The 27,061-nt window shown below is 45.0% G+C and overlaps 1 protein-coding gene across 1 annotated transcript in view; it reads left to right on the top strand.

The window, feature by feature from the left end:
• The window catches only part of YWHAG (tyrosine 3-monooxygenase/tryptophan 5-monooxygenase activation protein gamma), a 205,977-nt gene extending 183,612 nt beyond the window's left edge, over positions 1 to 22,365 (top strand). The window contains exon 2 of the mRNA XM_044080657.1: positions 20,227 to 22,365. Within this exon, the coding sequence (XP_043936592.1) occupies positions 20,227 to 20,883 (657 nt within the window). The 3' untranslated portion in view covers positions 20,884 to 22,365. The remainder of the gene's footprint in view (positions 1 to 20,226) is intronic.
• The last annotated feature ends 4,696 nt before the right edge of the window (positions 22,366 to 27,061 follow it).

Below are 27,061 nucleotides of genomic sequence, written 5' to 3'. Positions count from 1 at the left end.
GGACCTACTGCAGATAGATGCCACTCTTGGTGGGGAAACTCAGAATTTTGACAGGCCTGCCACTTCTGAAGGCGTCTTCAGGCCTTCCACCTTCTCTATTAAATCTTTTACTAAATCTAAAGCAGCCATGAAAACCAAAAAACAGGGTCCACAGACCTCCTCTCAAGGCCCCATGCCTAAAAAGCAGATGATTAAAATGACTGAGGATTTGATTATTCTTATCAGGGGTTCTCAACCCCCCTCTGACAAAAGACCCAGATTAGAGGAAGACTACCCTTCCTCAGATCAGGCTTCTATTACCTCATAACACTGAGGACCAGGATTACACCTATTCCCCTTTCGAGGACTCTGATGCTGAAGAGTCTATTCCCTCAGTCTCCCCCCCGAGGACTACTCTTTTGGGGAAACCCTGCGTACATTGAGGGAACACTTTCACTGGGAAGGCCAAGATTACTCAGATTCCAAGAAAAGGCTCAGGGAATTTCTACTGCTCCCCCAGCATAGGCCCTTGGTTATCCCTCCTGTTATTTTGGATGATGTGTACACAGAAGCCAGCCTTAATCCAGATTATTTACCTCCAGCTCCTGTTAAACTAGACTGGTATTACCGGGTTCCTGATTCTCACAAGTTCCTATATAAAAGCCATACTGCTGACCTTGAAACTATTTCACAGGGTCCCAAGGGAATCAAGGCCTCTACTGCTAAAAACCCATTACCTTCAGAAAGGGATTCCAGAGCATTAGAAAGGTGGGGGGAAAAAGGTGTTTACCTCAGACACTTTAACCATGAGGGCATTAAACTGTCAATTCCATATGTTAAAGTACCAACAGTTTCTGTCATCTCAGTTGAAGCAAAATGGCACAACCAGAACCAGATTTGAGAGTTGCAGGATTTGTTGCATGGTGCAGAGCAAGTGGTAAACATACCTTGCAGTGTGGTTTTGATGCTTTAGAGGCCTCATGTAGAGCTGCTGTTACGGGGTCCGTTATACGTAGACATGCTTGGCTCAAAGAGCAAATCTTACCAGATCATGTCAAAGCAAAATTATTAGATGCTCCACTTCAAAAAGATGTATTGTTTGGTGTTAAAGCTGAGGAGGTACTAAAATTGGAGGAAAAAGCGAAATAAATGCAAACAGTGAAAGATTTCCTGCAGGTACAACCTCCACGATTTAGCAGAAACTGGCCTTCAAAAAATTGGTGCTTTCCAGCCATGGACAGACCTCAAACGGGCAGATCGCCCAAGGGGTAGAGGGCAACCTCAAGGATCTTGCAGAGCAAGACAGTGGCAAGCACCAACCCCAAGAGGTGGAGAAGATAGATCAGTCATTTAGAAAACAGACGCAATGACTTCCCCCTATACCTGCCAAGCAAAGCTTTAATGGCAGCACCTTTGGGTGGAAACTGGCATTTTTCTCAATTTGCATATTGTTACAAAAGACAAATGGATTCTAGACATTAGACAGAGGCTACAGGTTCCACTTTCACACCCTTCCAAAAATGAGGCATGCCAAACCTGCCACAAAATCGAAGGGCAGAGGCACAAAGTCAAATTTCCGCTCTCATGATATGGAAAGCGATTCAAGAGGTACCTGCAAAAGGTCAAGGTTTTTATTCCAGACTATTCCTGGTTCCAAGGAAAGACAAAGATTGGAGACCTACCTTAGACCTATCCAGCCTAAACGCATATCTACAGGTACCAAAATTCAAGATGCTAACATTACAGCTGGGCAAGGAGTCTTGGCTGGTAACATTGGACCTCAAGGAGGCATACCTGCATGTCCCTATCAGACAAGATTGCAGAAGATACCTCAGATTTCTTGCAGGTTCAACCCATTACCAATTCTCTGCATTGCCCTTTGGCTTATCTACTGCGCCCCGAGTGTTTACGAAATGCCTGGCATCAGTTATCGCCTTCTGCAGACTACAAGGAATACAAATCTACCCATATCTGGACAACTGCCTGATCCAAGCGGACAGCAAGGACGTACTACTGCAGCATCTGGTGTTTGTAATAAACTGTTAAACTTCCTGGGATACAGTCAACAAAAAGAAATCAAAACTAATACCTTCTCAACAGATACTTTTCCTGGGTGCCAGCTTGAATACAACCACCCAGATGTCCTACCTCATGCCAGTCAAACAAGGGCAACTGTCTCAATACTTCAGCAAAATGGCAACTTTCACCAGACTAACTGCAAGGAAAGTCCTGCAGGCTCTGGGATTCATGGCATCTTGCATCCTACTAATCCCATGTGCAAAGCTGTATATGAAGAAACTTCAGTGGTACCTAAAAAAACTTATGGTCTCAACACGGCCACAGCTTAGAAACAATTATACCACTCCTTCCATGCTTTCAAAAGGAATTTTTGTGGTGGGCTCAAGCATGCCAACGAAACACAGGTCTCCCTTTCTGTGTACCTCAAGCAACTCAAATCATCACAACAGACTCCTCAGACTACGCCTGTGGAGCACGCATGGCAGATCAGTGCATTTAGGGAAAATGGTCCCAAAAAGACTAGCACCTACACATCAACCAAAAGGAGATGCTAGCTGTGCAAAATGCTCTTATGACCTTCAAAGACCTACTGCGTCCAGGCCAGTTATTGATAAGGATAGAACACCACAGTGATGTGGTACATAAACAGGGGGGGGGGGGACTCATTCATACCCCCTGTGCTTGCAAGCCATGACCCTATGGAACACAGCAGTGGAATTGCAAATTCAACTACAGGCACAATTCCTGCCAGGGAAGGAAAACACTGGCAGACAACCTAAGCAGAAATATGACCGATCCACACAAATGGAAGTTGCATCCTCAAGTTTTCACAAATATAACTCTGGCATGGGGACAGCCAGATTTAGATCTATTTGCTACCCACAGAAATTACCAGTTGAAAAAATTTTGTTCAAGGACCTATCATCCACAGGCCTGGAAAGTGGATGCTCTCTCTTTCAATTGGACAACATTGACAGTTTATGCCTTCCCGTCTCTTCCTCTACTGACCAAAGTTCTATTAAAAGCCAGGACCGAGAGGCCACAAATGATTCTCATTGCTCCAGACTGGCCAAGACAACACTGGTATCCGTTCCTGAAGAGCCCGACACATTCTCCTCCATGGATCTTGCCTCTAGTCCCTCTTCTGTTGTCCCAGCACAACTACAAAACCCTTCACAGCCAGCTCAAAACCCGAAATCTAGCTGCATGGAGAATTCCTTAATTTCTCAGCAGACCCTCCTCTCCAAGGAGGTGCAGGATGTCATCTTCGAGGCCAGAAGACCTTCTACTAGAAAAGCCTACTCCGCCAAATGGAAACTTTTGTGCCTGGAATAAAGAAAAAGGCCAGAATCCTTGGGTAATAAATGTACCTCAAATTTTATAGTACCTAGCTGAGATGTTAAACAGTGGGCTTTCCTTCTCCATAAAGATCCACGCTTCAGCCATTTCTGCACAATACAACACAGATCCTCCTTTATTCTCACATCCTCTCAAGGCAGTTCCTCAGAGGGGCAAAAAATATAAAACACCCAAGGAAACCACCAGTCCCTGCTTGGGATCTCAACTTCGTATTGGAAAAGCTGACCCCCCCCCCCCCTTTGAGCCAGCTTCTTCAACAGAACTACAATACTTGTCATGGAAAACAGCCTTTCTTCTGGCTATCACCTCAGCACGCAGGGTTTCGGAGCTACAGGCCCTCATGGCTGTGCAACCATTCATCATTGTCAATCGGGACAGTTTCCTTACGAACCAACCCTACCTTTATGCCAAAGGTAGTATCCAGTGTAGCTTTGAATCAGACTATCCACTTGCCTACCTTTTATCCAAATCCACAAAACAAAGGGGAAAGACTACTACATTCCATGGACATTCACAGACAACTTCGTTATTTGGACAGAACAAAGCCATTCAGGAAATCTGAGCAACTTTGTGTGCTATGCTACAGGTGCTCAAGGAAAGGTTATTTCCAAACAATTTCAAAATGGATAGCCCACTGCATACGCTTTTGTTACTCATTTCATGGAAAAACTGTGCCTGCATGCATCAGATCCCACTCCACCAAGGCCACAGCTACCCCTGCAGCTTTCCTCAGGGGGGCACCTACCAAGGACATTTTGGAAGCAGCCACTTGGAGTTCAGTGCACACTTTCTCCAAGTACTATCACCTTCCACTATACTCTAAATCTGGAGCAGGTTTTGCCACAGCAGTCTTGCAGGGCATCCTCCCTTCTCCTAGTTCCACTTAGTGCCTACCACCCTTACTTAGCTTTGGGATTCTTCCCATCTGTAATGCAGCTGTATGCACGATGAACATAGTACATTTTTGTACCTGCCATAAATGTAGATGTTGGAGTGCTCATACAGCTGCAGTCCAGGTTACCCCCCTCCGTCTCCTCTTAGGACAGGCCTTATGACAAACACCTTATCATTCAACCTAATTGGGGTATTCTTTTATGGTGTATTTGCTTGAAACTACTGATGTTAAAGTTGTCAATCTCGCCTTCATTCTTGCTTGATGGGTTCGGAGCCGATCCTCGGCTCCAACTCGGCACTTTGCTAAGCTCGAGAGTCACTTTTACCAGCTCGAGGCAGCCCCATATCCCATGATGCAAGGCGGTAAGTACCCAGATCTCGTTTGCCGCTTCGCTGATGAGGTCCTCCTTTTACCAGCTCCTGGTAAGTGTTTTATATTAAACTATATTTAGCCCCTCTTCACTTTTAAACTTTTTATCTAACATTTTTAGTTTATATTAAGCCCTTTTTTGACTAAAATTATCCTTCCCCCTTAATTATTTTAGTCAGACCTTCTTCCCTCCCATCCCCCCCAATCAGGGTGTGTGTGTGTTGAGGTTTTACTTTTCAACTTTAGTGTAGTTGTTTGGGACTGTGTGGTTCTCAGTTGTCCACTATGTCCAAAGAGCAGAGGGTCTCAGGCTTTGTGTGACTCGTGCTGTCAGAAGATGTCTCTGACAGACTGTCACACTTCTTGTTTATATTGCCTGGGACCTCTCCACCTGCAGGACTCCTGTGCGATTTGTCATTCCTTTAGCCAGAGACCTGCAGGAGAGGAGAAATTGATTTTAAGAGGTCTTAACCGGAGGGCTCTCCGGCTAAATCGGCTCAGAGCAAGACTTCAAAGTCTTCTAAGGCCCAGGCTTCTGTGTCCAAGCCTGCGGCCTCTGTTCAGACTCCTTAGGAGTAGAGATCGGTTCCAGCTGGAGCCGATCCTGGTTTGCAAAAACCTTCGGCACCGATGGCTATCGGTGCCGATACTGTTTGTCACAGCGGTGTCGGCTCCGACCACCATGTGGCTCAGGCTTCGGTGTCTGCTCCGACCGGCTCAGACACCGTTACTGTTAGGTCTGTATCTGCTCCGGCTGGAGCCGATGCATCGAGACTTTCTGTCGGAGCCGAAAAGTCCTCTGCTCCGACTGCACCTATGGTTCCTTCGGCTCCGATGGTTCCTTCGAGGAGGAGGTCCAGGTCCCCTTCCTTGGAACAGATACTCTCGGCTCCGGCCTCACCTCTCCTCTCGGAACGGAGCCATCGGAGCCGATCATCTAGGTCATCCAGGCTTTCTGACCATGATTTAGAGAGGGTGGTCAGTAGATTATTGAAATCACAGGCACTGGCCCAGATGCTGCATAGTCAGTCTCAACAGACTATTAGTCCACACCCTCTTGAAGTTCCTCCTTCGACTCTACCTCAGAGTTTGGAGCTGGAGTCTTCGGGGATAGTTTCTGCTATGGCTGAGGGCGATCCCCTTCTGCACCCTCGGCATCTACTCTTATCTCCTCTTCGATCCCTTCCTTAGAGGGATTCGGTGGTCGGGCTTCCCTGGTCTCAGAGGGAGTGAGTGGCATCGGACCCTTGTCCGACCCCACTCTTCCCCTTGGAGCCTCTGCCTTTGTGAGCTCGGCTCCGACATCTGCCTCAGCCTTCCCTTTCGGTGGGCCCTGGAGTTCCGGTTTCTTCGGAGCGGGTTCTCTCGGACCTCCCTGGGAGGGGGGCCTTCGAGGTGATGAAGAGTGTGCTGGCCACTGGGCTCAGCCAGCAGTCTATTCCCTTAGCTCCTCCCTCTACAGTGCCTGTCGATATCTCTGCGATCTCTCTTGCTCCCGGACCCAGAGATCCTCCGCCTCAGATTTCCCCACTGGGAATAACCCCCTCTTCCGAGGATTCTCCTGATCAGTCAGGAGATCCTCCGCGCAAGAGGATTTGTAAGAGGAAACGCCTAGACTCCCCTGAGTCTATCACTTCAGATACCGACTTAGATGAGTCGGAGGGATCCCCAAAATCCCCCTCTAAGGATGTCTCCTTTTCAGACATCCAAGAACTCCTAAAACAGAGGGGAAACTGGCCCTCCACAAATCCCTCTGAGGATGAGTCTGTATACCTAGAGGCGTTTGGATCTCGGCCCTCCACCTCCTGGGTGTCTCCGCCTTTCGACCCCCTTAAGGAGGTTATTGCTCGAAAGGCTTGGGCTGCTCCTGACTCTGTAAAGCCAGTTCCTAGGAGGCTGTCTAAATTTATTACTACCCCTTCGGAAAAGCAATTCCTTACGAAAGGTGTCCCTGCTGATGCCATGGTGGTGGCTGCTGCCACTAAGAAGGAACTTGCAGATCCTTCCGTACCTGTCCATCCTCCTAATAAGGATTCTAGGACCATGGATAGGTATGGTAAGCAGATGTTCTCTTCAGCGACCTTTGCTATGCGCTCGCTGAACTACTTATGTCACTTCACCAGACTGACTCCAAAGGGACATCCTTAAGGAACTAGGTGAAGTAGTACAGGATCCCACAGCTGCAGGGGCTCAAGAAAAAATTGCTTCGCAGCTAGGAATCCTTAATTCTATTGCTAACTCCTCCATGCGACTGATATCATATGCAGCAGATGGAGCGAGTAGAGCCGCAGGTACAGGGGTGGCTCTTAAGACGCCAAGCCTGGATGCGGCTCTGTAATTTTGCAGATCCCTTTAAGGCATTCTTCACAAATTCTCCCTTTGATGGGTCAGCTTTGTTTGGCCCTCAAGTGAAGGATACATTGACCGGGTGTGAACAGGACGGCAAGACTTTCTGCCGTAGGGGTCCGTTTTCCACCCCTTCTAGACCTTACCCTAAAGGACAGAAGGGTGGAAAGATGTGGTTCCGCAAATCCCAAGGAGTCACGCCGGATACACGTGGTCAGCTTACCCCTAGAGGCAGAGGGGGTAATAATAACAGACGCCGCTCTAGAGGCAGAGGGGGTCCACAGAACCAGGGAAGCAGAGAGCCTCTCTGACAATCCCTTTCAGCATCCCTGAGATGTTGCCTGACTGTCCATCCTTGGAGGCAGTCTGGGGAAGACTATCGCTGTACCCAGAAGCCTGGCGTTCCCTCACTCAAGACAGATGGGTACAGTCGATCATATCCGAGGGTTACAAAATTCCTTTCGAGGAAAGTCCCTTCTCTCACTCAAATTCCCTTCCAGATGTACCACCCGGTCTAAGGGAAGTTGCAAAGTTAGAAGTTCTAAAACTTCTACAAAAAAGAGCCATTCAGCCAGTTACAGCAGACCATTCGGAGCCTGGAATCTACTCAAGATTCTTTTTGGTCCCCAAAAAGATGGGAGACTGGAGACCAATATTGGATCTCAGCAGACTCAAGTCTGTGAGACAAGATTTCGAATGGTCACACTTCAGTCAATATTGCCCTTCCTAGAGAAGGACAACTGGATGTGCTCAATAGATCTTCAGGACGCGTACTATCACATAAAAATTCACAGACGCTCCAGAAGATTTCTCCGCTTTCGGCTGGGGTCTAGTTATTTCCAGTTCAGAGCCCTGCCCTTTGGTCTCACTACAGCCCCCAGTGTTCACCAAATGTATGGCAGTGGTCACGGCTCACCTGAGACGTCAAGGATTCCGGGTGTTTCCGTATCTCGACGACTGGCTCCTTTCAGCCACCACCAGGCATCAGCTTCTTCAAGCCAGGGATTACACAATAAATCTTTGCACTCATTTGGGAATTTCGATCAACTACGAAAAATCCTCCTTATTGCCCTGCCAGTCTATTACTTTCATAGGTGCAAACTTAAACACTGTTCGGATGTCAGCAACCCTCACAGACCAAAGAATCTTAGATATACAAAGTCATGTGAGGATCATCCTAGCCAGCAAAAAAGTACAAGCCAGAATGGTTCTAAAGGTGTTGGGCCTCATGGCTGCGGCCATTACCCTTCTTCCCCTGGCCCGCTTCTACATGCGCCTTCAGTGGATGTTGTTCACTCAGTGGTCTTACCAACAACTTCCAATGCGTCACCAAATACTGGTGACACAGATTTGCAAGAATCATCTTTCATGGTGGATTACTTCTCCCCAGATTCACCAAGGCAGACTCTTTGTATCCCCGGCCCCGGTAGCCACTGTCACTACGGACGCCTCCCTGATCGGGTGTGGGGGGGGTCATTATCAGGGCAGGATGGTTCATGGGACGTGGCAACCGTTCGAATACCACCTGCACATAAATGTCCTAGAGATGAGAGCAGTGCTTTTAACGTTGCAAGCCCTCAACGACTTTCTTCCCTTGGGAACAATTGCAGTTCACACAGACATGTCTGTAGTATGGTACATCAACAAACAGGGCGGAACCAAGTCCTACCCCTTGTGTCGAGAAGCTCTCAGACTTTGGCAATGGACGATCTCCTCTCATCGGTTTCTGGTAGCAACACATATCCCTGGGAAAACCAACATTTTAGCGGACAGATTGAGCAGAGCTATTCTCATGCCTCACTAGTGGTCTCAAACAATCTGTAGTGGAGGAGATTTTTCTAGAATGGGGCCACCCATGTTGCGATCTTTTTGCTACTCCCCAAAACAGCAAATGCCCAGACTTCTTCTCTCTTTCCACTGCCAGGCCATCCCCCCAGAGATGCTCTAACCCAGGATTGGCCCCAGGGACTTCTTTATGCCTTTCCTCCCTTTCCGCTGATTCCACAAGTACTCCAGAAAGCCACCGTTTTGAGAGCCAAAATGATTCTCATTGCTCCCTATTGGCCTTGACAAATTTGGTTACCGTTCCTCCATCGTCACCTTTTGGTGCAGCCGTGGCATCTGGACCCAGTACCAGACCTTCTGATTCACCAATCTGGTCAGCTGCACCGGTCTATCCCTTCTCTCAACCTCACAGCATGGTTGCTCTACTTCCTTCCTTAGCCAGGCTTCCTATGATCTCTAATCCTGTTAGAGACCTCATAGTAGCTTCTCTAAAATCCTCTACTAGAAGGATTTATACCAGCAAATGGAAACGTTTTTCTTGTTTGGCAAAAGCTAAAAATATTGATCCCTTTACTGCTCCAGTCCAAGCAGTTCTGGATTTCTTAGCGGAAATCTTTCACGCGGGCTCTTCTTCTTCCACGGTCAAAGTTCAGTTGGCTGCTATCTCGAACTTTCATGTCTGGTTCGCAGATCACAACATTGTCCCACAGGCTTTGTAGAGCCTTCTTAAAAGGAATCTTTCTTTTGAAACCTCCAGTCAGGAGTCCTCCTCCTCAATGGGACCTAAATTTAGTGCTGACATCCTTGATCCTTCCTCCCTTCGAGCCAGCTGTTTCATGTTCCCTGAAATTTCTTTCATGGAAAACACTCTTCCTGGTTGCTATTACTTCGGCTAGGAGAGTGTCTGAACTTCATGCTCTCTGTTCGTCCCCCTTATTTGGTCTTCCACAAAGACAGGGTGTCATTGAGAACTAATCCAACCTTTTTGCCTAAGGTCGCCTCAGAGTAATTTAAATCAGTCTATTGACCTTCCTGTATTTTTCCCAAATTACTCAAACAGATCTGAACAAAAATTACATTACCTTGATGTTCACCGCCAACTCAGATATTATTTGGACAGAATAAAACAATTCAGGAAATCAGATCAGCTCTTTATTTCTTATGCTGATAACAAAAAAGGCCTTCCCGTCTCAAAAGTGACCTTATCTAGATGGCTTTCTTCTGTCATCTCTGAAATCTATCGGCTCAGGGGAAAACAGCTGTGCTCGAAACCTAAAGCGCATTCAACCAGAAGCTTAGCCACTTCCACAGCCTTTCAGGCTAGACTTCCATTAGACACTATTTGTGCAGCAGCCACTTAGGCCACTCCTCATACCTTTGTTTCTCATTACAAATTGGATTTGGCCTCCAGGGACAGAGCCAGTTTTGGCTCTACAGTTCTCAAGAGTCTGTTCCATTGAGCCACCCAGGATAGAGGTGCTAGGGACGCGGTCCCATCAAGCAAGAATGAAGGCGAGATTGACAACTTAACATTGAGAAGTTATGTACCTACCATAACGTTCCATGTTGTCTTCTCTCGCCTTCTTTCTTGCGACCTTCCCTCCTTCCCCCTGGCCTGGACAGACCTTTTTCTCCCTAATGGAAGAATGCTTCTTAAGACCATACAGTTCTGGTCTTCCTAACCCATCCTTCAGGTTTTTTCTCTGCCTTCTTTCTTCCTTTTGGGAAGTTTTTCTTATGCTAGGTGTTATTGCCTATAGACAACAAATGAGATCTGGGTACTTACTGCCTTGCATCATGGGATATGGGGCTGCCTCGAGCTGGTAAGTGACTCTCGAGCTTAGCAAAGTGCAGAGTCGGAGCCGAGGATCGGCTCCGAACCCATCAAGCAAGAAAGAAGGCGAGAGAAGACCACTAACATGGAAAGTTATGGTAGGTACATAACTTCTCATTTTTGATTTCTATATTGCATGCTTGCATAACATTGTTTTGCCTTCCTTCTGGGGGAACATGACATCTGGGGCAAGAAAAACTGAAGAAAATGGTGTCTGCTGCCTCTTTTTTTTATACCCCTGCCGCACTGATGTCAGGGAAGAACAGACTGCCACCGACGCCGGACCTAGACTTTGGAATTCGGCCGACCAAGGAACTGCCTGACGGCAGGATAACCCCATCTGTAATGACTGCTGCTGTATGAGCACTCTAACATCTACTTTTATGGTAGGTACAAAACTGTACTTTTTTGTGATTATTAGTCTGTATGTTTTCATTCTGGCTTAACTTATAGGTTTGGCTCTGATCCTTCTGTTCCGACTCTGCAGTTGCAAAAGCTCGTGGCAGCCAGAAATCTCTCAAGTGACGCCCTTACCCACAATGCACCTCTCACCCACAGTGCACCAACCCCAAGTACCTCAGATCTAGTTTGCCGCTTGAAAACGAAAGACATAGTCCCAGCTTCTCTTGAGCAGCTGTTATATTTTCATAAATTTCTTTTTTCATTCTACATATATAAATCAATATTTTGTAAATCTAGTTACGATTCTCTTGTTTCTCATTTGTCTCCCTTAGCTTTCTTTTTCTTTCTTTTGTACTTGGTCACATACTATTAATTTTCTAATGATCTACATTTACTGTAGTTTATTGCCGCAGTTGGTATTTTATTCTGTTTGTCTTATTGTAGGGTGCAGGCATTCCTCTTTTTCTCCTTTTTTGCTATGGCTAGCAAAGATAAAAGCCCGGCTGGGTTTAAGAAATGTGCAGTATGTGGGCACAGGTTTATAGGGTTTTACTAGGCTAACTACCACAAGGGCCTTAAGCTTAGCCATGCATCCCAAATCTGACAAGTCTAAGCATTGCCCTGGGAGATTAACTGTTTACAGGTTACCTCTGTCTATTAAAGACATAGATGGCAATCCAGGGATGAATTTCTGGTTTTCCATCAGTTCAGGTTGCGCTTTAATTGGGTTCGGGATGAACTTTGCTTCACGTGTGGGTAGCCTGATTCATAGATGGGGTAGTCTGTGCCATACATAGCTATCGCCCCAGCAGGTCCTATTTATATCACAAGCAAGGTTTAAGTCTTTAGAACAGGCAATTCTAGTGCAGTTTGTTTTTTGGATATGCAGGAGGTCCATCCGAGTGCGGTCTGACATTGCCATGTATGCCCGGCATAGATCTTTCCTCAAGCCTGTAGGAGACTAAATACAGGGATAGGGATCCAGGTGGTCTGCATAGGGCATTACTTACGCCCTGTATTCTTTTAGTGAGGAACCTCTGTGGACGTTCCAGTTAGCTATGCCTCGAGTACATACCAGATAGGACATTGTACTCTGATAGGTCTGAATGCCGAATACAGTGGTCCGATGGCTTCTTTGGACTTGTATGCCATACCAGTTCTGTTTTCAGATGCCGACCGTGTCTATACTCTTTAGGTCCACTCCACCTGCAAGAAACTTGCACCTTTTTTGCCTTTTTGCCTTCAACCCAAAATCTCTGAATACAAGAACATACCCCTTTTGAAGGGAATACTTCCCTCTCTAGTGAGGCACTATTTGGAGCTTTCTCATCTACAAGTACTTCAGCATCTTCCAAATATTCAGAGAAGTCTAAGAGGAGGCCTTTATCAGATTTAACAACTTTGGATTGTATTAAGAAAAAAATTCATTACACACCAAAAATTAGGTACCCATTATAGACCTAAATACTGTTACTGCTAAAGCTCTAGCATCATCCTTCCTGCTACCATCTCTACTATAAGGTGCCCCATTCCTCACCAATATCCAGTGCTCCCTGAAATCCAAAGTTGACTTGTTACGATAAGATTGTACTGAGTTTTTAAATTTCTCTAAAACGGCTAAATTGGCTTGAACTCCCACTACCTCACTTATTCACAGTTAACCACTGCACATAAACTCATACAAGCTTTCAACTTGCCCCTCTCTCTCCTCCTTATTGACTACAAACCACCCTGACAGGTCACTAAGATCGAGTGATGCTGAAAGATCTCCACAGTATCTATACTTAAGAACTCAGACTTGCTGAATTCAACTACTTATGCTTACAAAACTCCCAACAAGTTCATAGGTAGGTACTAGGCTATCTGCCCAAGTAAGCCTAGCCAACAAGGTTCCCTGGCTTACACCACCCTAGAAAGTTAATTTCCTATGTCTCTGTCTAGCAGAGCCACAGAAGTGATCCCCGGGTTGTATTTCCTGTTTCCCATCCACTCATTAAATTTTTTCTTGAGTGCTAATAAACTTTGCTTGACCTAGGTAGCTTGTTCCAGAGTATAAGAAGTCTCTGGGACAGGATTCTGTCCTTCCAGCATGTCCTGTTTGTGGTGAAAAGGTTTAGGTCCCTAGAGCGTGTAGCTCTGAGGGATTGGGATTTCTTTAGGTGTAGCATTTCCAACAGCTCTGAGTTTACCATAGCTTTATATGTTGGGCAGAGATCTCCTCTGAGTAGGCGATATGCTACAGAGTAAAGCTGGTGTGTTTTTGAGACTGTGTAGGGCATCTGTTTGAGGCCAGTAATCCTCTTTGTGAGGTACTTCTGTGTGCTTTCCAGCTGCTACAGATGTCTTGTGAGGTACATTCCAAAAGGGGCATTGTACTCTGAGTGCAGTGTATTGGGGAAACCTACCTATTTTTTTCCTGGATGAGAACACTTTTGTGATGTGCCGCACGGGATTTCCTGACTACTGTGGCAATGTGGTTATCAAAGGCAAGACTACTGTCCATCTAGGTCTCATCACATTCATCATTAAGTAGACTGCTGTTTATGTGGTAGTTCATGGGTACAGAGTTTACCAAAGGGGATGACCATGCACTTTTTGGCATTGAGCTGGAGGCCATGCCTTTGACACCAGGCATCTGTTTCAGTGAGGCCCTTCTGTAGTATGTCCACATTTGGGTACTTCATCTGCGAACTTAGCCAGAGGCCGCCTGTGTTAGCCTGCACTTCAGAGAAGTAGATACCAAACAGGAGGTCCCAGGACCGAACCCTGTGGTATTCCACTTGTCACTGTTTTAAGTCAGATTTCTAGTATGCATCTTTGACAGTGTGGGTTCTGGTTCTGAGCCAGTTGGCAACCCATTTTGTGATTTAGGGATTTATACCTAGTTTAGTGAATTTAGCTATAATTCCAGAATGGGGGATGGTGTCAGCCTTGACAAGGTCAAGATCCACCTTATCCTAGTCTACGGCTTTGGAGACTGCCTCAAAGTCTTATCCGGTTCAGAAGGCATGATCTTCTTTCCCAAATCCGAACTGGGTGGGGTCCAGAGTTTGGAGGTTACCTATGTCTTTGAGTTCCATGATAATACATTCCATGGCCTTGCAGACCAGGCTAGTCAGGCTAATGGCAATAATTCCCAGGATCAGTGGTGGCTCCCCCTTTGTGGAGTGTGATAACTGTTGCTGTGCGTCAAGCATGCTACCCTACCTGACAAACTCCATCCTCAATGATCAAATTGTACAGAATGTTGTGTAATGTTTGTAAATAACTTGTACCATTGTGTTTTTAATTTCTATGCATTTAGACTGTATATACACCATATATTTTTTCTTGTACGAGCTTTCCCCCCAGGCCTCTACTGAAAATGGCTCACCTAGTCCCAGTAGTATTTCCCAATTAACAAATGCATTAAAAAATCTGGTCAGACTTCAACCTTGGATCCTAAATTGCAAAGACTCCTTGGATCCGATCTAGCCATCTGATCCAAAACCAAAAATGGCCAACAATACTTTGGTTCGGATCATCCAAATTATTGGATTTGACACCTGGTTTTCCCCGTCTCCAGAGAACCAGGTACACCATCAGTGGACCCAATCTCCTCAAGGCTGTTTTTTGGAGAGACCAAAATCCCATCGGTAGTTTCCACTCACTCTTCCAGGAGCCTTATGGAAGACTACATGGAGATGTTAGATTCTGTTGGCGCAGAGCTTGTTAAGCGTCCTGTGTATATACACGGTCTAAATCTGAGGTTTTCTTTATCCTTTTTTATTAGCTTTTGTAATACTTGCTGTTTTTATATCTAAACTTTTGTTTTAACTAATGTATGATTTCTTGGAGCTTTTCTCCCCGGGCCTCTACTGAAAATGGACATGTATCCAGCTAGGCTAGCCCGGTCAACAAATGTAAAATAAAATATATAAATAAAATAACTGTTAGCTTCTACCCCTTTGGATCAGGAGATCCAACCTCCCACTACACCCCTTTTGAAAATTCCTTCTCCAACTCCCTTCTGGGTCTTGGAATTTTTGGGTACAAGTTGTCAGGGTCAGTCTAAATCTGAGGTTTTCTTTATTCTTGGATCTGAAACTCACTCTGAGCTTTTCTATGCCATCAGGTATGGAGAGCGCGCTGAGCTGGGGCTACCCTGTCTGGTCCAGGGTGTCGGTCTACTTTTGCGTTTTTGGAGCAGTCTCTACACTGTGGGGCTTCTGCACGGGTTAGTTCAACCTTGGAGTTCTCCTTGGAGCAGGGCGGGACTACTGTCCTGAAGGCTTGCCTTTGTAGATCCAGGATTCTCTCCCTCTTTTGGGGGGGGGGGGGTCTGCCTTTGTCGTGGAGATGGCCTTTTCTGTTTCAGTGATTACTTCCCTTCCCCTTGGATCCTCGGTTTGCAGGCTTGCCATCTTTTCAGTCACTCGCCTATCCTGTCCACAGGGACAGCAGGTACTGAAACCCCATGCTTTTCAGCAAGGTATTACCACCTCTTCTGATGTCTCCGCAGAGCATCCCACTGAGGAGGTTCCAAAGAAAACCTGCAAGAGGAAGCACTTGGACTCCCCAAGAGGTTTGTCACAGAAGATTGACTTTGAAGGTAACTGGTCCCCATGGTCACCTCCTGGAGATGTCCAGTTTTCAGACAATCTTGAAATTCTGAAACAGAAGTGGCTGGAGCATTTATCAGAGTCTGTATTCTTGGGGGTGTTCGGTACCGGCCTACCTCCTGGATGACTCTGCCTGCCAGTGGCTACCTAGATTCAATCTCCCATGCCCAAAAGACTTGTCAGTTTTGGACAGAAGGGATGCCTGTTGATGCCATGTTTGTAGCAGCAGCCACCGAGTTCCACTGTCCATCCACTGAAGAATTTTCGGCTGGACATCACCAACCTTCACTAAGGTTTCTGAACTATTTGGCACAATTAACAAAGTTAGTCCTAATTAAGGAACTGATGCCCATCTTGATCCATTTCTGATTAGGTCCAGGCATTTGCAGGGTAGCCGGCTGAGAAGTGATAATTTCTTATTCCTCCAGGAGGTTAATTCCCATGCAGCTGAAGAAACCTGAAGAGCAGTGGGTTCTGGCATTTCCATAAGGAGGCACACCTGGCTGTGCTTGTGCTTTTGCAGATCCCTTAGTCTTCATCAGTGCTTCCTTCCTTTGGGGCCAAACAGACGTTCCATCAAAGTTAAGGACAATATCCAAGTGTGAAAAGGACTGAAAGATCCTGTCTGCCTTGGGCATATTTTTTCACGGCTTCAAAGATCCTTCTGCAGGAGTCAATGAAGTATTGGGAAAATGTGGTTCAAAATGTCCCATGGTCCTTTCAAAGGACACGTGTAGAGGTTCCCCCAGAGGTAGTGGGGGAACTACAATGGTAGATGCCATCCTCGTGGCAGAGGTGGACTGCAAAACCAAGGGTGTAGAGGTTCCTTTTTTAATAGAACCTTCAAGCACTCCAGAAGAGCCCAGATTGTCCCCCTCTGGAGGCAGTTGGGGGTAGTTTATCCTGGCACTGGAGAGTATGGCTAGAGAAGATGTAAGGGTGTAGAGGATAATTTTCAGGGGCTATATGTAATACCCTTCCGTTTTGCCTCCTATCTCAAGAAAACTCCCTGAACCACCCAGTCGGAGGGGAGCAACCAGTACTTGAAATACAAATCATCCAAGAGGTCCTGCCAGACCACCAGGTAGAATCTGGATTTAAGGTTTTTTAGTGCCAAACTGGACTGAAGACCAAACCTGGATTTCGGCAACTTGAACCAATAAGTTTGTTGCACCAAGTTTTGGTTGGTCGCAGTTAAGTCCATTCTCCCATTTCTTGGAAAGGACAATTTGGATGTGCCCACTAGACCTTCAGGATGTGTACAATCAGAAAGATGAATAGGCAGTCCAGAAGTTACTTGTGCTTCTGGCTGGGGAGCCAGTTGTTACCAATTTAGAGTTCTGCCCTTTGGTCTTGCCACAACCCCCAGGGTGTTCACCAAATGTATGGCAGTAGTAACAGCTCACTTGAGGGTAAGGATTCCAGGTGTTTCCATGACTGGATCATTATCTCCATGACCAGGCATCAAGCTGTGGAGGCAAGCAATCATGTTCTTCAGACATGCTCTTATCTGGGGATAACCATTAGTCTCATTTGGAACCTACTCAAAAGTTGGAATTTACAGGAGCATAGTTCAACAGTCAGTGATGACATCAGTGCCTCTGAGTTCAGACCTTAAGAAAACAGGTCAGGAAAGTAATCTGCAGTACCAAAGTTTCTGCCCACTTGGTTCTTCAGGCTCTAGTATCAATGGCAGCAACAATAACTCTAGTACAGTTAGCCAGGTTTTACATGAGGATTCAATGGGTATTAGCCATGCAGTGGTCAATACTTATCAACCTATGTCAGTCCTGATATGTATTACTGAGATTTGCAGAAGATCTCTTGGTGGATTCTATCAGAACTGGTTCTACAAGGCTGTAGTGACCACAGATGCTTCCCAGTTGGGGGGCATTACCTGGGGAAAACAGTCCAAGACACTTTGGTCCCTTGAAACCAATTCTCATATCTGTCCTAGATAGGAGAGCAGTGCTGTTAGCATTGCAGGCCTTTCAAGAAGCTCTTCCCTTGGGAATGATTGCAGTTCAAACTGACCATAGCAGTAGTTTGGTACGTCAGCAAAGAAGGCAGGAACAAATCTTATTCCTTGTCAAAGAGCTCAGTGTGGCAATGGGCGATCTCATCCAACCGACTTATCGCAGTCTACATTCCACAGAAGTCAGGTGTGCTAGCAGACAAGCTGAGCAGGTGTATTCTACCTCACAAATGGTCTCTCAATGTGGAGATTTTTAGTCAATGTGGCCAGCCTTGCTGTGATCTTTCTGCTTCTGTCCTAAACAAATGCAGCAGCTACTTTGCCCTGATCCCAACACAGGGTAGTCACCGAGGGATGCTCTACTTCACACAATCGCGCACTCCTCTGGTCTGCTTTATGCCTACCCATCAAATTCCTGCAGAAAGCTGCCCTGTTGAGCAATGCTGTCCGTTATCCTCGTTGCACCTTTTTGGCCTCTGCAGATTTGGTTCCCCTGCCTTTTGGCCTCACTTACTCCACCTGCTATGGATTCTGGATCAGACTGCAGACCCTGCTATCTGATGGGCATGATCCATTCAGACATATCGAACCTTAGGCCAACTGCCTGGCTTCTCCAATTCCATTAGTCGGACAACCTATGCTTTCTCTCCAGTCCATCAGATACTTGTATTCCCATAAGCCATCTACACAAACTATTCCAGTAAATGGAGAACACTTGCGTATTGGTAAATGAGGTGACCACCACAAAGTACAGTCCACCGACAAACGAGTGAGCAATGTCCATTTATTGATACAACCAAGACTAAGCGCTTTCGCCAGATTGCTGGCGAAAGCGCTTAGTCTTGATTGTATCAATAAATGGACATTGCTCACTCGTTTGTTGGTGGACTGTACTTTGTGGTGGTCACCTAATTTACTGACATCTGCCCCATGTGGGTGTAATTTTGTTGCTTTGTACACTTGCGTATTGGGCCTGCCAAAATGTTCCCTTTTCAGCTCCTTTGCATAGCATCATTGAATTTTTAGCCTTGCTTTATAAAGGAGTTGACTCCTCCACAGTGGAAGCCTGGCTAGTAACAATATCAGATTCTCACAGGATTTGAAGGTGGTGCTTTTTGCCTTCCCTAGGCTATGCAAAACCTTGGCAAGGTACTCTGGCCTCCATAGGAAGCTTACTCCCCCATGGGACCTTTATTCTGGTACTGCAGCAATTTACTCAGTTCCCCCTTTGAACCTGCAGCAAAATGTAACAGTTTTTCTTGGGAGACCATTTTTCTAGCAGCCATTACTACTGCCAGAAGAATTTCAGAGATTCAGGCCTGGTCTTTGAAATCGCCTTGCATGATCTGTTAGAGGGCCACTTTATGAACCAACCACTTTTCCTAAAGTGGTTTGAGAGGCTGATCTATTCATTTGCCGATGTTCTTCCTCCGGTTTAACAAAGATGAATACATGTGTTTATTGGATGTTCAGGCAATTGCATTTTTACCTGCGCAGAACAGAAAATATCAGGAAGACAGACCTGTTCATGACATGCAACTAGGAAAACCTGTTGCCAAAATTACCCTAGGCAGATGGCTTATGGGTTCACATCCTTGTATGTACAACAAATTGAGCTTCAGTCTAGAGCTTCCATGGGTGGCATTTGTGCAGCAGCAACTTGGGCGGTTCCCCATATATTTGTTATTCCATACAAACTGGATATGATCTCCAGGGGCAGAGCGTCCATTTAGTTCATTGCTCAGGAATATCCTTCCTTGAATCCACCAGGGATATAGGCAGCTGGGACTCTGTCCCATAAGTTGAGGACAGAATGAAAATTGACATCGGGTAAAGTTATGTAATCACCATAATGTTTCATCTGAATTGTCCATTTTCATTCAGTTCCCCTCCCACCAGCCCCCCTGCAGAGTGAGTGTTTAAGAATGTCACTTCCTTGGTACACGGCTCTAGATGTAGTCTCCACTCTAACTTGAATATTTCTGCTGATATTGGCAAACAAGATATGAGGTACTTGGGGGTTGGTACATTGTGGGCAAGGGACTAGCTTGAGTTTTCTGGTTGCCACAAGCTTTTGCAATGGCAGTCAGATCCAAGATATCTGATCCGAACCCGTAAGTTAAGGAAGAATGAAAATGGACAACACAGATGGAATGTTATGGTGAGTACATGACTTTTTTTTTTTTTTCTTTCCTAGTCCAATACCACTTCGGTACAAGTTCCTTTCACAGCTGTACTTCTGGATTGCCAAGCAGAAACTTAGTGTTCTGAAGTTGTCCAGGTACTACCTGTGAAGTGTCTAGTACGTTCAAATGATTTTGAACAGTCTGTTTATAATCAAAACTATGGAATGAACAAAGTGTGTGCAGCAATGAAAATGAGCAAAATATAAATTTTATTACATAGGATGCTGCAGAGAATAGTTGGTGTGTTGAAGCTCTGTGTACATTGTGGTACTAAGGTGGGCAAAGTAATTTGTAGCCTATTCATGATCTTCCAGACCAACAAATGCATGGATTCCAGTTTAGTCAAAGCAAGGAACCTGCATGTACACGTATTCCTTGCTGCTTAATGACAACACTTGTACTGAAAAGTCTTATTTGGTCTTTTAATACATTAGAAGTACAACTAATGCAAATTTGTAATTTTTTAATTCATACAGGTAACAGAGTTAAACGAACCACTTTCCAATGAGGAAAGAAACCTGTTATCAGTAGCTTACAAGAATGTAGTTGGTGCAAGACGTTCTTCATGGCGGGTGATAAGCAGTATAGAGCAGAAGACGTCTGCAGATGGCAATGAAAAGAAAATTGAGATGGTACGGGCGTATCGGGAGAAGATAGAGAAGGAGCTGGAAGCTGTTTGCCAGGATGTTCTTCACCTGCTAGGCGACTTCTTGATCAGAAACTGCGTTGATGCTCAGCATGAAAGCAAGGTCTTCTATTTGAAGATGAAAGGTGATTACTACCGTTATCTTGCTGAGGTTGCCACTGGAGAAAAGAGGGCTACAGTAGTGGAATCCTCAGAAAAAGCTTATAAGGAGGCTCATGAAATTAGTAAAGAACATATGCAGCCAACCCACCCCATCCGACTTGGGCTAGCATTAAATTACTCTGTGTTCTACTATGAGATCCAGAATGCACCGGAGCAAGCCTGTGAGCTTGCCAAATTGGCATTTGATGAGGCCATAGCCGAGTTGGATACTTTGAACGAGGATTCGTACAAGGACTCTACACTGATTATGCAGCTGCTTCGTGACAACTTAACACTCTGGACAAGTGACCAGCAAGATGACGATGGTGGAGAAGGTAACAATTAGACTGACCACTGCAGCCGATGCTACTACCGCAGTCTTTTTTTCCACAAAGGGTGGGGAAACTTTCCAGTTTCCTCTGATTGCCTCTTCGACATTTGCCAAAACACCACTAGCGGAAAGTCAGACTGGCTGTGCTGGTATGGAATGGCAGCCTCACACTGGCATATGGACTGTTCTGTAGTTTAATAATAAGTGGAGCTGTTTATTTAACTTAAAGCTAGAACTAAAGTAAAAACTTGAACATGCTAGCCTTACAAAATAGGACTGTGGTTCCAGTAAAATATTGTAGTATTGCTTGCCCAGTTTTCCAGATAGTCACCTTTTCATGTGCTGTTAAAGTTGAATGGACTTGAGTGTGCAAAACTTCCTCAGCCTGTGCTTAATTTTGTTTGGGGTTAAGGGTACATTTGACAGGACATTTACCTCAATTTTTCATTCAGCTTTTTGAAAGAGTGCACTTGCGTATAACAGTGTGACAGTGCATTAACAAAATGGCGGTGGCAGTTAAATGTAAGTGGAGTGGTTGTAACCCTTAAAGAATTTAGTTGGCACTTTTGTTTGTAGCAAAGGGGGGGAAAAAACAGATTTCAGCTTTCTTCTTTTTTGCCAATTTCCTCATATTTCACTGTCCTTTTGGTACTGCACAGCCTGGCTAGTAAAAAAAAAAATGGAGGAATGCTGCATTTTAATGTTTAAAACTTCAGCTTCCGCATTCTAGAAGTTTGTTCAGATGTGTAGCCTTATTGGCTTAACCATTTTAAAAGAATTACTGGAACTACAGTGTCATTTTGTTTGGCCTCCATTAACGATGGATGTTGTAAAAGGGTATAAAAAAATGGGAAATGGTCTCTAAGCAGCTTCAGTGTTTTTTTTTTATTTTTATGAAATGCACTTGCCTATGATAACTGTCTCTCTCCAGTGTACCATGATTCCTGCTCCATTATTCTGAGGATACAATATTGTGCATGCTGGTGATGTATTTATAAACAGTAGCCTGACTTTATTAAATTATACTGTAGATGTTATGTATACCTATGACAAAATACCTAGTCTTCAAATTAATTTTGCTAAAGTACGCTCAACCAAATGGTGATCGTAACAAATTATCTGTTATGGACGTTGCTATAGTGACATGCGATTGTATATGATTTGTTTAAAAAAACAAAAAAACATAAAAAAAAAAAACACCAGTGTTAGCTTAATCTTTACTGTCTGGTGTTTGTCATGGTGAAATTATAATTATTACAGTGTAGAAGATTGTTTTTGGACTGAGCCTTTCTGTTTGTGCTTTTTGTCGTTATTGCAGTGAACTACTTAAGGTCTCAGACAGTGATTACTTTCTCCAGCAGTGTTTCTGTAAGGAATCATTTTTCACACTGGCCATTTCTTAGCTGTTTTTCCTCAGTGATGGAATATCTTTAATGTGAGTCATTATGTAGCAGTCGCACATGAGCAAATAAACTTGCAGCTATGGTTTCATTGATAGCTCATCGCATTGCATGTGTTGTAATGGGAACCATTTTGCATACTATAGAACCTTTGATAAACACAATCTAAAATCCCATCCGTTTCACCCACGATGGCTTCCTGAATGTTTGGCAGTTGCTTTCCATACATGAAGGGCATTGATGTACTCTGCTGCAAGAATACACCTGTATTTTAAAATCCACTTTTGTATTCCTTTTCTCCTAGACTCGCTCAGTAAAATTGTGCATTTGGAATAGGTGCCCACTTTTGTTGAAAAGCCAGTTAGATAATCGGGGGTTACCTGTGGCTGCTGTTGGTCCATTTCTTTATATAATTATTAATGCTCCCTAGAGTTGCATATTTTACACTCAACAGCATAATGGCTTAAAAGATGCAGGATGATAATGGTTTACAGTAGACTTAAGCAGAATTTGTATTTTACTTTCTGGAACTGTCAGGATCACATAGGTAGTTCCTGAATTAACTGAAGTCTTCATTGTATAACCATCCCATTTACCTGTGTAGAACATTCCTTTACCCCAAATACTCATGAGTTCTGAAGTGTGTTTAAGCTGTTTGGTTGAGGGATGTACTGTACAAAGTTACACTGAGCAGAGCACTTTGAGGCAGTGGTGCCTAAGTTTGTTTTACATATTAAAAGTTTAAAGTTGTTGCAGTGACAGTGTCAGAAAGCATTTCTTGGAATGTGTCTGATCACTTGGCAAGAAAACTGGTATGATGCTGAACAATTTTGAGACTTCTGGGCTTTAGGCTCCTCCCGTGACTGTCCTTTCAGCATCTCCATGTCTTGAGTCACTTTCCAACAAGAATTGAAAGATGCTCCCAGGCTGATTCTGTACAGGCTGGTGGAGGCTTTACATTAGTTTTTGGCTGTTTCTTCATTTTAAGAACTTCAGGTTAGATTTTTTCATGCAATTTTTTTTCTGAACAATGTTTGCAAACTAAAATTTTGTTAGTTTAATTCACCTCATCTTTGGTGTTTTGTAGCAGCTTCAACACTTTTTATTCATAATGATCTTAACACTTTTGACTTGTTTCGATGTTGCACTTTTGTTCTGGCGTGTTGCAAATGAAAAGGTGTTAGGATTTCATAAATTTAGTAATTATGGGTGCACAACACCCCCTGTAGGCACCCTGTGTTTCTGGGGGTAGAGCACTTAGTTGCAAATCTGTGACCATTTTCACAAGTAGAACCTTAAGGGCAGTCAGTTATCAAAAGGTTGTTCAGCGACTTCTCTCTAAAAGGTTTGGGGGGGGGGGGGTGCTCTAGTAATGCAGCAAGGATTAGATACCTTATCTGCTAACATCCCATTTGTGGATGTTATCCCCTGAATTCCACGCTGCACAAGGGAGTACTGATATATAGCCTTCATCAATAGGCATGTCTTTGCTAGAACTAGAGGTAGTTAACCCTCCATGTAAAAGCTTTTTCTTCAGATAAAGGCCATTAGGAATCTAGACTTCATTGGCTATATCTGTACATACCTGCATACCCCCCTGCTGTCCCTTATTGCGTAGAGACCAGGGATAAGCTGACTTGATAGAGTAGAGATTGAAGTATTGTCCCCCTGAACACAAGACAGGGAGGAAACCAGTCAAGGTCCCTTTGTCTACTGCTCTTTACTTGTGTGCTCCCTGTGTCCTGATGCATAGTGGATGAACATGCTGTTTAGCTTTGCTTCAGCGCTAGGACTGAAGCAGTCTTTGCCATCTCGTCCTTCAGGTTTGGTCTCCTTGGTGCAGTTTCAGTGCTAAGCATTACTAGGGGTCAGATCCTAGTTGCTCTCCAGTTGATACTGATTTCATCTGTGGTACTTTTGCAGGTTGGTGGTGACCACATATCCTATTCATATGTTGCAATATTCATAACGTGGGAGTCTGCCTTCAGCTGACTCGTACGTCTGGCCAGTATGCAAAAGTCTAACTCTACTATGAGGTACATGCGATGTCTCTCGGTGTTCAGATGTCGGCACGTACCAGAACTCCAAACTTTTCTGACTCCTCATCTGATCATCTGCTCTGGTCGTCGCTAGTCAGACAAGCTGCGAACCTTTGTTCAGGTAAGTAGCATGTTGGAGCTTTTACTTTTTTGCTGCAGAGTACTACTTTGGTTACATGTCAGTTAGGAAGGGCAACTGTGTGGAAGGCAAATTCCACATAAGGATACTCACAACCTTTGTTTTGCCTAGCCCTGTATAATGGCCAGCGCTACATGTGCCATTTGTAGGGTCTTTGTACACAAGACCCTACTTGGCTTCTCTCAACTTGTAACTTGAAAACCAGTAAACTGCAACGATGTGGTAAAAGTGCCCAAAACATAACTTATCGAAAATTAGGCACCAGAGACTAGCAGTTCCAACATATAAGTGATTTAATGTTCAAACACAGCAAAAGGAACACATCCACAAATAACATAAATGCTGATAAAAACACTTCCCTTACATTTTTGTCGCATAGAACTTCATCAGATGGGCAAAAACCTTGAAAACCAGTGCCTTGAGTGTTTTGCGTGCGACATGGAAACTGAGTCTGGCCCTTCAGTCGAGCCACAGGTTAAGGCCAAGAAGCCTAAGCCTGATCTGCCCACTGCTCGATATCTCCCCCGAAGCCGATGTCCTGGCGACTGTTCCGGAGTTGGTAGATTATCCTTTAATGGATACCAATGGGGAGGCCGTGAAGGGCCCTACCAGGATGTCCTCAAGGGAATTGCAGGTGTCCGACTCAGTCGTGGGGGGGGGGGGGGCATGGCTCATTGTGACTGCCCCGCATGGTTGTACTCAGATCATCATACGTGACTGACTAGGTCCCTACCTACATTATGGAATGTAGGCTGGTGTCTGGCCCTTCCACTTTCTACCACATCGAGGCTCCCAAATAAAGATAGACCAAGTATGTTTCGCCAGTCCCTCATCAACTTCTCCCAAGGCCTGTTCAATACTATCCTTCATACACCACTCAAAATAGGGCTTCTGAGGAATTTTCCCCTGATTAGGAGTCCTCAGGATGAAACTTTTGGGCTTACTCAGCCTGGATTTCTTCCCCTTTGGGTATGCCTCCCCAGAAGTGTCTAATGGCACAGATTCCCTCAGGTGAGGATATCTCATTTGGGGAAACTGTTCTTTTAATATGAGGGAGTTTTTCAAGTGGGATGGTCTGGTATCGGACATCCAGAAAAGGTACTATGACCTGCAACAGATGGACTCCCCCCTTCCCCATCTGCTAATACCCCCAGCACTGCCCACATTCTTGGATGCCTTTGCTGCTTCCAAGTGACCAGATTTTCAACCTCCAGCACCCAAAAGGCCAGAATGGATTTTACAAAGTGCCTGACTACTCAAAGGTTCCTATTCAAATGGCCCTCTGCAGACCTTGGTACCATTTCAGTTCCTTCAGACAAAGCATCCAAGATGCTACCCTTCCCTGCTCCCCTTGGATAAGGAGAGCAAGGTCTTGGAAAGAATTGGGAGAATGGGCCTCTGGCCCTAAATATCAGACCCATATGGCCAAGCATACTTTTCTTTCGAATGCTGGCAAACTATTGTCTGAACTTCCTGACTTTCTTCCAGTAAGGCTAATCTTTCCTAAACACCTCCGCTCAAGTTGCACAGCGCTCCGTAAAGTGTAGTTATAATGCAGCTGCTCTAACTGAAGCATCTATGTTGGTCCTGAGGTGGTGGTATTGGCACAGGCTACAACCTTTGCCTGACATTAAGGCAAAAATCATGGATGCGCTCTGGACAACAAGGCCTTGTTTGGTGCATCAGCTGCAGAACTTTGCATATCTCTTCAGGAGAAGCGGCAAAGAGCTGAAGCATAGATTTCTCACCCATGCTCGGGTTCCAGAGAAACTGGTGCCTAAAGGACTTTCTAACAAAGGTAGTTTTGGCAGCTCAATCTTCCAAAGGTAAGAGGGACTCCAGGGAACAGTTTTCCTCAATCTCTACTCCTACACAGAAAAAGCCCTTTCAGGCTAGTGTCCTGAGCCATCAACTCCTGTCTCTCGACCTTTCTGCAAATCATTTTTAACCTGCTTACTCAGAGCACTAGTCAGGTGGTGCCCTTTCCTAAGTAGGAAAAGAGTTCTACTCCCAGGATGGATCTCGTTTGGCAGAGGTCTAGAATGGGTCTCAATCTAACTTTCAAGATCCCATTTTTCATATCCTTCCTCAGGCATCCTTGATGTCCAGTGATACCATGAATGCTTATCTACATATTCTCATTCATCTGCGGTTCGGGAAATTCCTTTGTTATTAATTCATCACACTTTCAGTTCTGTGTCTTTCCCTTTGGTTTGTGCATGGCCCTGAGGATGTTCACAAAATGCTTTGCTCCTGTCGTAGCCTTTTGCAGGCTGCAGGGCATACAGATCTTTACATACCTAGACAGTTCTCCAGGAGAACCTCTCCTTCAGTGTTGGTGTTAGTCTAGGATCCACAATTGGTTACCAGAAATTGTCCCTGGTTCCTTCCCAAGATCACATCTTTCTAGGTTCAGGATCCAGTCTTTCTAGGTTCAGGATCCAGTCTTTCTAGGTTCAGGATCCAGTCTTTCTAGGTTCAGGATCCAGTCTTTCTAGGTTCAGGATCCAGTCTTTCTAGGTTCAGGATCCAGTCTTTCTAGGTTCAGGATCCAGTCTTTCTAGGTTCAGGATCCAGTCTTTCTAGGTTCAGGATCCAGTCTTTCTAGGTTCAGG

Source organism: Protopterus annectens, chromosome 8.part0 (assembly GCF_019279795.1).
Source record: "Protopterus annectens isolate FY-2018-M chromosome 8.part0, PAN1.0, whole genome shotgun sequence".
Classification (NCBI taxonomy): domain Eukaryota; kingdom Metazoa; phylum Chordata; order Ceratodontiformes; family Protopteridae; genus Protopterus; species Protopterus annectens.
Note: the sequence above shows the minus strand (reverse complement) of the source record. Positions and strands in the feature narration are given on the sequence as shown.